Source organism: Falco peregrinus, chromosome 2, assembly GCF_023634155.1.
Source record: "Falco peregrinus isolate bFalPer1 chromosome 2, bFalPer1.pri, whole genome shotgun sequence".
Lineage (NCBI taxonomy): Eukaryota > Metazoa > Chordata > Aves > Falconiformes > Falconidae > Falco > Falco peregrinus.
The window spans coordinates 86,329,004-86,344,309 of record NC_073722.1 but is presented as its reverse complement, the minus strand read 5'-3'; the positions used below and the strand labels follow the sequence as shown (position 1 = coordinate 86,344,309).

The window sequence follows — 15,306 nt, the reverse complement described above, 5'->3', positions numbered from 1 at the left end:
AGGACTAAATTTGAAATGCATTTAAAAAAATGGTATATTTACCCTAAGAGAAAGCCTGCTTCACTGAGAAATGCAGGAAAAGAAGAATTCTAGACAGCTCTTTTTTTTTTTTTAAAAAAGAGATTACTGTTGTTCATATATACACCTTGCTGCCAGACAATGATCTTGGATGTAACACTCTTAACTCAGGCTCCTTTCCTAAAATGTGGAACCAGGCACACAAACCAGAAGCCTACAGAAATGTGTGCAGGCCCTTCACAAACCACTCTTGTTTTCTGGAAGCAGTCACAACATGATGCTTTATTTTCCTATGCAGCTGCAGGAGAGTTTTTGTGGTTGGCAGTTTGGGCAGGTAAGCTAGGTGCTTAAGGAAAAAAATCCTGGAATAGGCCATGAAACTGAGCAATTGACCTCCATTTCAAGAGGACCTGCTATGATGAACAAGGAGTTTGATGACAGCGTGGATGGTTTAGAAAGAGAGGCATGAGGGTTTTACATTTCTAACTGCACCTCTATCTCTGAGCAAGCCAATTAGTCACAGTTAATCCCACCTTTTTAAAGAGGGGAATAAATAATGCTCAACATTTAAAAGCACTTTGCTCTGAATGAGAGACACTTTAGATGCAAAGTATGATGGTGTGATTGAGAGAACCACATTATGTAGCTGAGAGGCTCACTGATGCCTAAGTTTTATGCCAGGTTTGCTTTGAAGAGCTGTAAGACCTGAGTGCCAAAAGCTGGAGGTGTTTTCGGGGATTCTGTAAGTATTTCTCCCTTATGATTACAGTTGCTAACCCAGATTTCTTCCTCTGTGGTAGTCCTGACTGCTGGTCAAGGATGCGGTTTATTAAAACCATGTCCAAACAGGGATGCTGGGGACAGCTTAAGCTGAATTAATAGAAATGTAATAGAGATATTAACCCCTCTTGAGAGCAAAGTAACCTTGGTTTGCCAATGAATTACACTAAAGCCAGGAAGGGAGCTTCCTATCTGAATGACTGTCCATGCAAGGGTGTCAAGACAATTCAACATTTAACACAAGATGATTTTCAGTCTATTGCTTCCACATCATCTTGTTCACAGGCACTGCCTGAAGACCCCATTAAAAGCACTCCAGGAAAACTATGAACCCCCTATCACTAGTCAGATGCACACATCTAAGTCTTGCAGGCTGTTACTGCCTACAAAGTAGCTGCCTGTTAGAGACAGCCAGGCTCTGAAATATAAAGAGCTTTACAGCTTCAAAATCATGTAACTGGAAGCCAACACAATGATTTACAGTCCAGGTGATACAGTCCTGTCATAGTTAATAAGGGTTACAATGCAATTTTTTAAAATCAGTTTTGCTAATGGATTCATGCGCGCTGCTCCAGATACAGGCATTTGCATTTTTATCTTGTTAATGTCCAGCTAACATTTGAATTCATCAGCATAACTATGTTAATGAGAACTATGACTGTCTCCAAAGGCTCCATCACAATGCTAGCTTCATGATTTCAGAATATACAGCAACTGTAAAGCAGCTGCACTGAAAACAACCAAGCATACCCTGAAAACACACTGACACACTCATTTCCTCAGCCTGGTGCTTTTTATTAACCTACTAGTGGGGATTGGCTTACCATATTTCCACAGAGGACAAATCCTAAAAGGCAAAGGGTTGGGTTTTTTTGTACTGCTAGTACTTGTGCTTATCTGAGGGAGAGGCGTAGCGGCTGCTTCAAAGACAAGCAATTTTGCTCTGAAGAGTATTTTATGATTGGAAAAATCAGAAAAAGTATGGATGAAAAATAGGCCTAGAAGGAAGCGCTGAAAAGCACACCCTGCTTACCTCTCTTTGTCTCTGTCATCTTTACTCAGAGAAAGATCCCTCTTCTCGGGCTCTCGCTCCCGCTCTCTGTCTCTGTCATGGTTTGTCACTGAGGAGCTTCGCTCCGAATCAGTGGGCTTGGGCCACTGTGGAGGTGTTGGGAAGGACGGTGGGGTCCGATGGAGTCTGTTCCATGGCTCATGGGGATTATTGAAATTCTGCAGGTTTGGGCCATCTTTGTGAGTAAAAATGTTGTTATGAGCTAGAAAAATGGCATGGGAGGAAGAGTTAAAAATAATTAAAACCAAGTAATTACATACACATTTTTCACAATGCTAATCACGACCAGAACTGTCCTTCCAAGACTTTTTAATGGTGAGGGGGAGCTACTAGCAGATGGATACAGATACCTCCAAGACTGGGTGTAAGATCCACCAGCACTTTTAAGGCTGTTGGTGGAGGAAGCTTTAACTATACACCTGAATAACTCAGAGATGACTGAAAATACCCAGCTCCTCTTTTCCCCCCACCCCAGCAAGGGTTCCAGCACAAAAGCAGTATTTTTCCTCAGCTCCTCTCACTGGCAGAAACTTTATAATTTCTGGGTAGTTACAAGCGATCAGCTGCTTGCAGCTGAGGATTCAGGGACTTTTTTTGTTAAAGAAACCAGACTATTTGGTGGTATGTATGTGTGTGTAAGAAATAGAGCTTGGCTATAGGCTTTTCAGAACAGTCACCTGATTTTCCTCCATCAGTCTTCAGCTGATTCCTGTTGCACCATGAGATGCAAAAGCATGCTCTCATATGTGTGGCTCTCAAGCATGTCTTGCCTACAGGTAAGATGTTTTTGAAGTAAAAGAATTTTATACAGGTAATTTAAACTTCAGACAACTGTTAACAGAGGAAGTCTACACGCTGAATTAGGAGAAGTATCAATAGCTGTTCCACTATGCATCTTCACCGTTGAAGGGTGTTACTTTAGATGCCCGTAGGGTCCCAGAGCTCAGTGGGGTCTTGCAGCTTGGGTACCCCTAGGAGCACACAAGGCACCAACCTTCAGCAGTGAGGAGACACAGAGCACAGCTAGTGATGTCTGTGACATGCAGAAAAGCTCCCACCGCAGAGACCTGGAAATCTTAGGTGCAGTGTTTTCAGATAGGAGAATGGAGGTTAGGAATTAAACTTCTTTAAAAACTACCACCAGCTGCTGTAAATATTAGCATGTGGCTTTTCTGGAAGGGATGTTTGTCTGCAGTAACCCAGCCAGTACTTACTCAGAGCATGACTGCCTAATCCTCCAAAGGCATTGCTGCCTAAGTTCCCAAGGCCGCTGAAGGTGCTTGACCTGCTAAATGGATCTGGAAAGGCAAACAGGGATTTAGCAGGCATTTAGCCAAGAATGTTGGAGAATGAAACGCACCCCTCCCCTTCTTAACGGTCTGAATCCAAGTAGGATTAGGCCAGACTTTAAGCTGATCCTTCTCATTGCAAGGTTCTTTGCACAGAAAATTCCCATCACGTTAAAATGGAGAAGGGATTCAGTGCTCACTCTGCAAACAGGTGCTGTAATAAACTTTTGTATGCCAGTCAGAGGGGAGCTAGAAATTAAGGTCTAATAGCTGAAATTAGGGTGGCTGCTGCTGAGCTATAACTCTCCTTCCTTATCAGTACTAAGAGCAGAAGCACTGCAATTGCTTTGAAAGAAGAACCTCAGCAGGCTCCTCAGTCAGCATATTGAGGGGATGCATTCTTTCCCTCTTGTTTTCTGTATACAACTTTCTACCCTCTTTGTAATAGTGCACAGAGACAGTCCTAAGCTAACTGCTACACACATCCATCCTTACACCAACTAACTTTGGCCTCTGTGTGCCCAAATCCTCTCCCATAACAGCTTCCTTGGTCCCAGTGGTGGTGGAAATGATAGCATAGTCTTAGGAGCTACATAGGGATGGAAGGTTTGTATCCATTGAGGCAAAGATGAATCTTGCCTTTCCTAGTCAAGTATCTGACTATTTGGCTACTGGCATTTGTCTTTATAAAAAATCCTGCCTTTTTTTTTTTTTTAATTTTATTAAAGGCACCCGTCATCAGAAGAGGTTCCTCTCTGAGCAGACAGAGCCTGACTCAGGCTTCTGCACACTCCAGAGATGGCTATGGTTTAAATCATACCAGTGTACTTGTTTTCTTTCCTACTGGTCTTCTCTAAACAACTCCTCCTGCCCACTAGCTTTTTGACTGTCCCTTTAAAGTCTTTAACTTGTCATGTTACAGGAGGTGTGTTGCTCTCCACTTCCTCATGGATATTCTTGTATTTAAAATATCGAGGCAAACAGCACAAATAGCTTGGATCTTTAAGCAAACAACTATTTGCTTATTTACCTATTTTTGAAAAGCTGTTCATGCCCTTCCCCTTTGATATTAAGTAGATGAGCGACTGCAGAGATACAGTTAATTTTTATAGAATATTCAGGAACTGATGTCAATCTGGGTGTTTACAACAGAAAAGTCTACTAGGTCATGTGGCATGCCACATTTACTGATTGGATGAGTGTTACTAAAACATTAATCAACAGAGCTTGAACTTTAATTGGCAATGAGCTGCTTGTGAGCTTCTAAAATGAGGAAATCTGAGAAAATCAGGCTCTACTTACTACCAATTAGGAAACTGAAAGGCTGGCAAAATGTGCAGAACAGCTATTTGCCAGCAACTGTTCTCTGAACTTTATTAAAGAACCTATCCAAGAACTTTCATAGGTGGGAAACGGTACGGGAGGAGCCCATTTTAAGCTGTGGCTTGGTTGAGGTGCCTTTGCATAAATTTCTCCCATTTGCCTGCGCACATTCAGCGGCACAGACGGGCTCTACAAGCCACATTTCAGCTCCTGTGCAGTGTCCCAGCAGTGACAGCCTTGACTGCTCTGCAATGCCCTCTTCTCTTGCAGGAGAGGGTCTGCTAATTCTGCCCCTTTCCTTTGGAGGAGAGCAGAGGGGATGTGCTGGGCAGCTGGCACAGGTGAGAAGCTGGCCAGCTTCTGGTTCCTGAGACAAAGCCTCTCCTTCTCCTAGTGCTACAGTGCCTCAAGGCAGGACCACACTGGAGAGCCAGGAATGGGTCAGAAGTCTAAAGGTGAAGGCAGGGTTTTACTTACACTTACCTGCCAAGTGGTTAGTAGGCAGGAAACTGCTGTGGTGAGGTGAAGGACCAAAAGGGGTGGTAGCTGGATGTGTCGCACCTGTGAGAACAAGGTCCCTTTTTAATTCAGTGACAAGTGACTGCTTGCATACACCACGGTCCTGGCCGTCACATTCAAGAACAAGATGCAAAGGCACAGGCACATTTAAAGATAGCAAAGACAGGGGAAGACGCTCCCCCCCAGCTGAGTGAGCTACAGGCAGGATTTCTCTGAGTGCCCTTTAAAGGGGTCTGTGGGCACTAGGAGGCAGGAGGAGACCTTGCACTGAGCCTTTCGCTCACCTGTAGTAATAAGGCAGTGCATCTCTTTGTCTGGCGTTTTCAGTCATTACTCTGTGTTTATATTAAAAAGGGTCAGTCCAGGTTATGGGCCCAGACAGAAGGTGCTCAGAAGTGACTGATTAGAGTCTATGTGAAACACCAGTTAATGACAGGCACGCAGGGAACATCAATCATGCCTCTCCCTTGAGAGCTCCATCTACGCTCTCACATCTGTCTCTGCATCCACAGGCCGCCCCTGTGGTATTTATTCCCCTTTGCTAGACACTGCTCATTGCCACGGCGCCATGCTACCTCGTGGGAAAGGAACACCACTGCTGAGCATGCTGGATTACATTAGGTTAAGGCAGGGGGCAAGAATGGGCTGAAACAAGCAGGCCTGCCCTGTATTTCAAGGTGGACCAGGCTCATACAGAAAATACTGCTCTCCTTTCATAGCAGAAAATGAAAGATTTGCTTCCTTTGCAGACAGACGCATGCAAACCTGAATGGGCTTGCAATGCAGTGTGAGAAGCACTGGTGTCGCCTGCCACTGGGATATGTGGGTTCTGGAGGAACATTAACCCCCGTGTATCTTGCAAATGATGGTATGTTTGGACAGTATCACAGGCCTGGCTTTCACACTCTAAGATTAGCACAGATGATTTTCAGGATGCACCTGAAATCAACTTTTGAATGTTTTTATGTTTCAGATGTGTGTGACAAAACGCTTCTGTGGCTCCAGTATTACACTGACAAGCCCAACCCTCTCCAGCTGTTCAAGCTATGAATGTCCTTTTGGTGTCTCCTCCTTGCCAGTACTTCACTATAGCAGACAAAGCAGAATTAGTGACTATCATAACTTTCAGAAGCTGCTTGATGCAAACACAACTTCCAAAAGCACAACCCGCCACACCTGGCATTAACTGTCTCATTTTGTTAGAAACTAATAATTCCACACAACGACAGAAGCAGTACTTTGCCAAGGACATATTAAGTCCTGCGCAAAATAGACCAACATCTAAATAAAGTGTTTCAGTGCTTCTGTCTTGTGTATTTGGTTAGTAAAAAAGTTAACTTCCCTTAATACTGGCAAGAGTAACAGGCCAGCTCTAGCAAACATCGGCAGCCATACTGGGCATGAACATGGGCTCTTCACTAACAGCTTACCCAGTCAATGCTTTCTCAAGTGATAACTTTCTCTTATAGAATAGAGGGTTATGATCCTTCTCCTCTCAGCTGGCACTCCAGCTCTCCTGTCACCTTCACCACCAAGACTTCTGCCTTGTCTGTGGCACACAGGAATGAATCCCACCAGTGGCAGACCTGCTCTGCTAAGTTCCTGCCCTTCATTTTCAAGCCACATCAACACATGCACATTTCCACTATGTATCATCAGTGCTGATAGCACTATAGAAGTTCATAGCAAAAGTAGGGGGAAATGGAGAAAAGAAATAATCATGCACAGGAGAAACTGTATCCCTAACACAGCCCAAACAGTGTTTTACAGGGGTGCTGCCCAGTCCCTGACCTGGTCTTTTTTGGTGACACTGCCCAACAACAGACGGTCGTAAAATGCACTCAATGTGTCCAGAACACAAGCAGACTATAAAATCGAAGAGGGAGACAGCGCTACGTGTCCCTCACCAGCTTGGGCACCACAAACCTAAGCAGCCAGAAAATGAGTTGAGGAAACTTAAGAGAGACCATAGCAATGAGACCTGGAGTTATCTATAAACATTCTGACTGCTCCAATGCTTCAAGACGGATGGAGACTGTCATCTTTCTAATCCTTTAAGATTTCAGAAGGTGTATAATGGATGGGAGATTTCTTCAAAGGAGATGGCTTACAAACTCAACTACATGGGCTGATAATAAAAAATCCTCCGGAGAAAGCCAGGAGCGGCATTGCAGCCTGTCAGGTAGTTATTAAATATAGCGTCTGCCAGGCAGCTGAACATCCGTCCTGAAGACAGGTGGCCCTAAGATAACTTATGTCTCCCACAGTAACTAGGCAATGCAGCAGAACCAATGATTCACATCAACTGCACGCTTGTTCGATAAGGGGAAAAGAATGCCTCGGATATTGCAGAGTAAAAGATTTATTCATCTATATATTACTGCTGCAATGTTTGTTCACTTTGATAGCACTCTTTACCTAGATTTACCGTGTGATGGCTCCTGTGATTAATATACTCACAGACAAGTTGCTGTAAGGTTGTTTATCTGTAGTGAAAGTTTTCTATTAATTTGCCTTCTTTAACATTTCTATTTCATACTGTTCCCCCTCTTGCTTTTATGAATGGAAAAGCAAGCCATGCTTGCATCTTTAAGAGAAAAAGCTCAGGATACCAACTGGACTGGCGCTTTTCTGCCTGTTAGGGTACACCCTGCCCAACACAGCCTTCAGCAGCAAAACCATATGTGAAACAAGATTCTTGTAATGACAACACAGGACAGACTGAGGATGGTGATAAGGAAAACAGACAGAGGTTTGTAAATAAGCTGTGCCTATGCATCCAAGCAGGTGCAATAAATATCTTGGCCCTGTACTATAAAGGACCTTTACAGAGACCAAAATGCAGGTAGCATCCTACAATGCACAGCTAGTATCAGCACTGATTATATGTGGCAGAAACATGCATTTAATGTTTAAGAATTTCCATCCACAGATAAGGGCAGAAAGACAGACAGAACCACTGGTGGAGTTCCTGAAGGCTGAAATCTGCATTTGAAATCCAATTCTCATGGAGGATTCAGCTTGAGCCTCATCTGTTGCTTTTCTGTCACGAAAATTCTGGGGACAGAATTCAAAACATTTCTAACCCCATTAATTTCAGCAGGGTTGAACCAAGGCTGAATATGACCACGTCTGCACTGACTTAAGAATGCGAGTGCAATATTGCATCATAACACTAGAATAACATTAGGAAAGAGAATTACATTATTTGCCAATTAATTACATAAAGAGCTAAGCTACATCTCATCAATTGATATTGCTCCCTCAGAAGCTGCCTTCTTTAGCTTCTTTACCTTAGCATCTCTAACACAGAAAGAAAATCTGAAAAAGTCTAGGGGAAAATTAAGCCTGGGAACAGAACAAAAACATCTGGTAGACAGACATCCACATGAATCTACAGTTACCTCCAATACCAGAATGTCAGAGTTGCAGTCTCCTGTGGTCAGAGCCATTGAGAACAGCGCAGTGAAGCTTACTGCACTTTGGTAATTGCATTAATTGTAATTACTTCTCCAACAGATTGGAAAGCAGTTCATCAATGTAAACTGTATTTAATTCTTTGTTTTTTAAAAAATTCAGTATGCCATTTTAAGCCTCAGACATTGCTGGACTGTGTAACACATAGGGGGGGTTATATTTAAAAACAAACACTTCACAAATACACTTTGTGTGATATTTTCAGTGCTGTTACTGAAGTTTTCCTTTTACAAAAATCCCTTGTTTCCAGAAAACAAATGTAAACTCAGTGAGTGGAGGAGCTGAGAAGAACAACATGGCTAATACAACAGCAAGAAAGAGACCAGGTCCACTTCCAGTCCCGTGCAATGGAAACATTTTCAAGTGTTTTGTCAAAATTGCTTTTAAAAATCCATAGTCTATTAAATAATCAGGCACATAAGAACCAGCTGCACACACATGGATGTATGAGCCAGCAGCTGCGCTCAGAGATGTGCAGAGGATCCTGCGCTGCAGGTGGCCGCGGGACCCAGACCAGCAGCTCCAATTGCCCTGGTCACAACAGTGGCCAGTGCCTCCACACCCCTCTGAACCAATCTTGCTTGCTTCAGTTTTGGAGGCATACGTAGCTGTAGAGACACACGTTACATATACTGTTTGATTTTTTTTCAACAAAAGATGATCTTCCCTTACCTGTGGTAGAAAACAGAGGCCTGGCAAGATCCTGTGGATAATGGAAGCCTGGAAACACTCCAGGGGCAGGAGGTCTGCTGAACAGGTCAAGTTTACCACCTATCTCTAGCTTGTGGGGATCCAGCTGCATTTGCTGTCAAATGATATAAAAACAATCTTATTATACACTTCCTTCTTTATGGGAGAAAAAGACAGGGAGTTCAGGCTCACTCCTGCTTAGCCCTGCCAGGGAGAGTTAGTGAGAGTGACAGCAGTGTCTCTGGTCACGTTACTACAGTCATGCTCTGACAGCATCTGTAAGGCCATTTCGCTTCACAGACTCTCGGCTGCCTGCCTTATCCACATGAATAAGGTCTGAAGTGAGCTCTCAGCCCCTCAGCACACACAGTGGAGCATGCAACATGATACACTGAGCGTGCTGCACCCCAGGATCAGTTGGTGCTCTCAGCCTGACAAAAAAATACTCTGCAGGCGGAAAGCTGCCGACAGAAGTCTTGAGAGCTGGGTGATGGACTTGTCTGTTTTGCTTCTCCAGTTTGGAGAGAGAGAGATGTTCTTAGACTATGCCCTTCCTGCAGCTCATATAGCTCAGCATGCAGACAACAGGCGAAGGATAAAAACTATGAGGCTTCTCCAGAGGCTATTTTTATCCTTCCCCTATAGAAGTCAGCAGGGTCAGAACTGCACCGAAGTCACCTAAATCTCTCAATAGCTTAAAGAAGATGTATTTGCTTAAAAAAAAAAATGGACATACACCACTTGCAGAGGCACTACTTACAGCGCACCTACTTAAGCACTGAATAGTCTTCATTAATGGGACAAAAAGACTACAGCAGGAGCTATGAAAAAAGAAACGCTATAGAAGTCCCATTATCAGCTACTCTGGTGCCACAGGGAACATGGAGCCTGTAACAGCACCCCAGCGTACCTACGTCTTCTTACCACTTGAGTTTTAGTCCCCCTCCCTCTGCCCATCACCAATGCAGTGCAGAAAGGCCAACAGACTCTAACACAGTAACGATCAATCCACTTGCCTGCTCTCTGCTTTGTAATGTGTTCTTCACTATATCGGTTATTTCATTACCTCCTCCACAGGAGGTACTAGTACAAAAGGGAATTGACATTAAACATGTATGCTTTGTAAAAAAGATGAATTTGGACCAAATTGCCCTCCCTCTCCCTTTCTTCATCTCTTTCTGGCTGCGCACTTAGTATCTCCTGCTCATTTTGCTACCTTTCAACCCCACTCCTTTGCCCTCAGATAAACTTTACAGTTGCTACAATAAATGTTGAAGGATTGAAAGTGCTAGTTAATCAATGTAGGCAAGCTTGAGAATCACCAACAGTAACTGCTTCCTGCTCATTACTCACTAAAATATAATCCATAAGCCCAAAGAAATAGCTTTGTTCCAGAAACTCTCTGAATTACCTTTATCTTTTGCTGGTGATGGTAGATCTGCCAGGCGATCTGTACATGAACGGCACACCACTTCCCGGGTTTCTGCAGCAGAAAGCACAAGAATTTAGATTAATTTATACGTTAGCAATCTACATCAGATAGAACGTTTCATTTCCCTTACTGTCAAACAGGTAGCTAAGCAATGAGGAAGGCTGATTGCTAAAACAGCACAATAGGTGATCAACATTTTTTTCTGTACTGCAGCAGATGATGTTTAAATTAAGAAGGAAACAAACGGGAGGAATGTGTGATGTGGGATATCTTCCTCATCTCACGGAGATCTGAGATACCTGCCTTGTTCTTTCCTACGTGCACTCCCCTCTTCATAAACTGAAATAAATGGCAGCAAAGAACAGTAAGCCATGCTTAAGAGAAAGCAACTAATAGTTAACAGTTCCGTCTCCGAAAAGAACCCTGTTCATTCATCCCTGCTGCACTGCAAGCTAAGTCATGCGTGGTTATTATGGCTACTTGCATTTAGGAAGGAAAAGGGTATGGACAAACAGTCGCCAGAGATGAGCAGTGCTACAGCCAAACAAGTTACTGTTTTTCAGTTGAGCTGTGGTACTCACTGTAGGGTGTTTTTGTGGAACATAAGAAACACAAAACACACTGACCTAAGCCACTGGTGAATGTCTGCCTGTGCTCACAGTCACTTATTTCTGTGACCCTTACTTCATAATGTGAACTATTAATGCACATAAATGGATGCAAAATAAGGTTGGGATTCAACCTAAACATTATTAATCAGAAGCAGCTAAGAGCTCACTATGACATTTTGCTTTAAATAAAGGATGAGCATGAAATTTTCTGCTGGACGAATTTCAAAAACCCATGCGCAGTATTTGAAGTGTATGTGTGTATATATATGCATATAAAATCCCCCACAAACCTTACTTACTCTTACTGGAGGCCTATAAGGGTCTGACACCTATGGAAAAAGCAGAAATAAAACAATCAGTCTTTCTAAAACTAGCCAATATACAGAAAGGTGGGGAACTTCCTTCCTCTGAACCAGTAAAAGCATTTAGAAAGCAATGGTGCAGAGAAGTCCCCTGTGACACAGGAAACCTAAAAGGCTTAAAGAAGGCTTAAACCTTCTCTTTCATTCCTTGCACCAAACTCAGCAGAATTTTATGATAAACAAAGCAGCTTCATGCTAGCAACTTAAGAGTGCCAGTGCTTTTCTGAACCTTGTAATTGTTCTGAAATGGAGCGAATAAAACTATTCTCCAAGCAATGCTTAGGGGAAAGACTTTGAAGGGGTTTCCTGCCACATTTCCCTCTGACTTTGTTTAAAAAAGTCAATACATCCCTTTGTATTCACGCCTGGTGGAGGCTACTGTTGTCTCACCAGAAAAAGAACTTCTGTCCTGACCACACATTCCAAGTCTAGAAGGCCAATTTGCTCACCAGCTGCTTGCCTTTTTTTTTTTTTTTTTTTTTTTTTGAGCAATTACTCTGTTTACTGCAAATCCAGATAAGCTGAAAGGAAGGTTATATATTGTTGCCTACCCCTGGAGTCTTCTGCAGCAGTGTATGGTGGACCGTGCCTGGTCTACCTGCTACATCAATAGGGTTTGAAGTCTGAAAGACAAGAATAGAGCGTGAATAATACTGTATCGTACCAGTGGTATGTTTAACATCTCTATCTGATGTTAACGGCATTAATTAGTCCATGTTTGTACTGTGCTTTGAACACGCATATTGCTACATTAGTGCTAAATGTTATCTCTTACTGACAGCCAACAGCATTTAACCACCATGTCATCTATTATTACTTAGCAGCGGTAACAGTATTACAGCAGCACCTCTAAGCCCCGTTGAAATCACAACCCCATTGTGCTACGCAGTATGCAAGGGGATGGAAAGAGACAGTCCCTGACCCCCAAGCTTATTCTTCAGACAAACCAGGCAGGCAGTAAGAGAGAGAATGAGAGAGGTGGCCTGACTCCCTCCATGTTTCAGGCAGCAACCAGCACAGCAGTCAGGAACAAAATGACTCAAGCATCCTAGGACCATATTCCACCTCTTGGACCATGGCCCCTCTCTGACTGGGGCTGTGTAACACAATGGCTAAAATGTAAACAGCCCATGTATTTGCTTCGACAAGGCAAAGTAAGAAACCTTAGAAGGTGCTTGTGGGTCTTTTATAGCTTTGCATTGTTTATCCCATCATTTTCCAGCAAGAATTAAACACCTCATTGAATGAATCCCTGTTCCTCCTCCTCCTCCGGATCCCACCTGTTGCCCTGTTCTAGACGATCCCCAAGAACTCGTTTGTTTTCTCACTCTGGCATTCATCCATCTCCCACTCCCAGAGCAACTGCACCTGGTGCCTCCATGCAGCTGAGTGCAGAGGGGTTAAACCTCATTCCCCAAGAGATTACTTTGCTCACATTTTAGGTCAAATTACAGTCAATTTCAAACAAACTGTACAAGGCATGACTATAATCATGGGTGTGGGAGGAAAGATAGGTTTTAATTTGTCTAAGGCTACGTAACTTCCGGACTCATTAAGAAGAGAATTCTTGTGCGAGTGTGTAGGTAAGTCAACAAACTCCCCAGGCAGATCTGTGCTCTCAGGGCCTGTCTGACAGCTGAGGTATATACAAGGTGGCACGTAAGTTACAGCTATCATACAGGCAAGAGCTTCAAGATCACAACACGTTAATAGCATGGTGTCATCCTGTCCCTTTGTCCCCTGGAGAAAGACGTGAGTGCTTCCTCCAACAAAGTAAACGGAGTACTTCTGACCTTTTCAAGTTCTTAGCTTGTGAGAAATGGCCTTTGGGAAAGTCTCTGAGAAGTTTACCATCAGCCTGGATTTATGTGCAGTGGATTTACATGCACAGCTGTAGGCAACTGACACGGGAAGGGGAAAAACAAAACCAAGACCTCTGCTTTGGAAAGCCAGAAGTGCTGGATTCAGTGTGCCAAAACCAAATCATCAGGTCTGCAGTGATTATGAAGGCTTTACTCAGCTTGGGAGGGAGAGAGCATGGAAAAATGATGTAGTAATGATGACTAGAGTGGCTTTGCCTAGCAGTGCAGCTCTGTCTCCTCTAGGAAACTGGAAAATAATGCGCCAAAGCGGCAGATCCATTTTTCAACCTAACTCTCTTTTTTTTCAGGTGTTAGACTGTAATTGTATGTAAATACAGCACTGTCTAGAGATCAAGTGATGCTGGTGATTAACCATGGCACCAAAGCATGACCCTGCACTGCTTAAACTCAAAGCTAGAAATTGTTCTATGTTTCTATCATTAAAATGAATTAAAAGCAAGTTATAATACAGCACTAGGAATTGTTTAAAAATGTAAAGGGTTAGTGCTCACTTATCCTTTCTCACTGTGTAACCGCTTCTCTTTGGTCTGATGGTATTTTACAGTGAGATGGTATCTACAAAGCTCTGTAATGAAGATGGAAACCGGGAGAGCATGCTATCGGTGTATCAGAAGCTCCTCGTTAACAGTAAGTAGCCTTATGGCAGACCTGAGCCCTATCTTCACATTAGCAAAATTCTGCCAATTCCACCTTATTTGTGCAGCTCCTTTTCTTGGAAAATCGAGTTCACAGCTGACAATTTGAGGTCTGTAGGGACTCCCTGGCAACCTTTGCACAAATAGCAACACTTAACACTGCTGGACAAACTCCATCAAGGGAGAGCTATGTTCCGTCCCTCTTGCTCCCTCTGCTTAGATACAACTGCTCCTCTTCTATGCCTGGAGCCACTACCTACAGAACTCCTGTTCAAAAGAGCCATTTTAGAGTCTTTGCTATTTATGATGTATCCGGACAATAAAATACTGTAACGGATTCAATGGGCGCTGAAGAAATACTCCAGCTTCCATTACAGAAATTTTTAGGTGGGAAGGTTGTAAGAGGCCTTATTTGCAGCAGCTGCTAATTACTGACTTCCACTGATGTCAGGGAGACTACTGAGGGAAGCGTACCCCACAGGCCTGCTATGGTTATGGAAACGACCTTCCAAATGCAAACAGAAATGGCCTGGCTACCGCGGTGGTCCTTCAAATCTTGTAACACAGTAGCACAGCTCTACAGAAACATAGTTCAAGGTAAGGAATCTCTAAATCACAGTATGTAAGGAAGCTAGACACATCACCTTACAACTGAAGTGCTCCCTTTTCGAACAAATACTATATAGATAACAATGCCTATTTCTTGCATGGAGAGATTTAACAGTTTCTGTTTATTTAATAATAGTTAATAAAAAGACAAACATGTCTGGAAGGAAAAAAAAAGCAGTGCACACCACGGAATTCATCAAAAATGGTAGTTAACATGGCAACATTTCCAAATGCCCATCAGTGCTAGTTGTAGTTACAGTTGCAGTGCACCCTTCAAACACACTATCTCAAAGAAGCTTGCAGGCATTCATCAACTCTTACAAAACCCACTGCAAGATAACTTTAAAGATGAGGAAGCTAAGGAACAGAAGATTTAAGCGACTTGCCCAAGGTCAGACAGTGTCGGAGCTGGGAATAAAAATTCAGCTCCTTCAAATTGCTCTACCCATTTACAGCAGTCTCTCCCTATTGTTCCCACACTTATACAGTCAATTTCTCTTTTTTCTTCTGGGAATAAACACAGTTCATCTTTTGCAATCTCAGACCATTAAATTTATAAAATGATTTGGGACTCATCAGTCTATTATTAGCTGTAAATATTTCAAT

The 15,306-nt window shown here is 43.0% G+C and overlaps 1 protein-coding gene across 26 annotated transcripts in view; it reads right to left on the bottom strand.

Moving 5' to 3' along the window:
• Positions 1–15,306, bottom strand: part of FBRSL1 (fibrosin like 1) — a 547,946-nt gene that overhangs the window by 3,236 nt on the left and 529,404 nt on the right. For 16 of the 26 annotated variants that reach the window (XM_055795612.1, XM_055795626.1, XM_055795606.1 and 13 more), the window contains 7 exons: positions 12,125–12,196; positions 11,502–11,540; positions 10,580–10,651; positions 9,151–9,283; positions 4,966–5,043; positions 3,085–3,168; positions 1,832–2,072 (listed from right to left, as the gene is read on the bottom strand). In XM_055795612.1, the coding sequence (XP_055651587.1) occupies positions 1,832–2,072; positions 3,085–3,168; positions 4,966–5,043; positions 9,151–9,283; positions 10,580–10,651; positions 11,502–11,540; positions 12,125–12,196 (719 nt within the window). The remainder of the gene's footprint in view (positions 1–1,831; positions 2,073–3,084; positions 3,169–4,965; positions 5,044–9,150; positions 9,284–10,579; positions 10,652–11,501; positions 11,541–12,124; positions 12,197–15,306) is intronic. The other 10 variants (XM_055795613.1, XM_055795607.1, XM_055795618.1 and 7 more) reach the window with 3 other exon arrangements.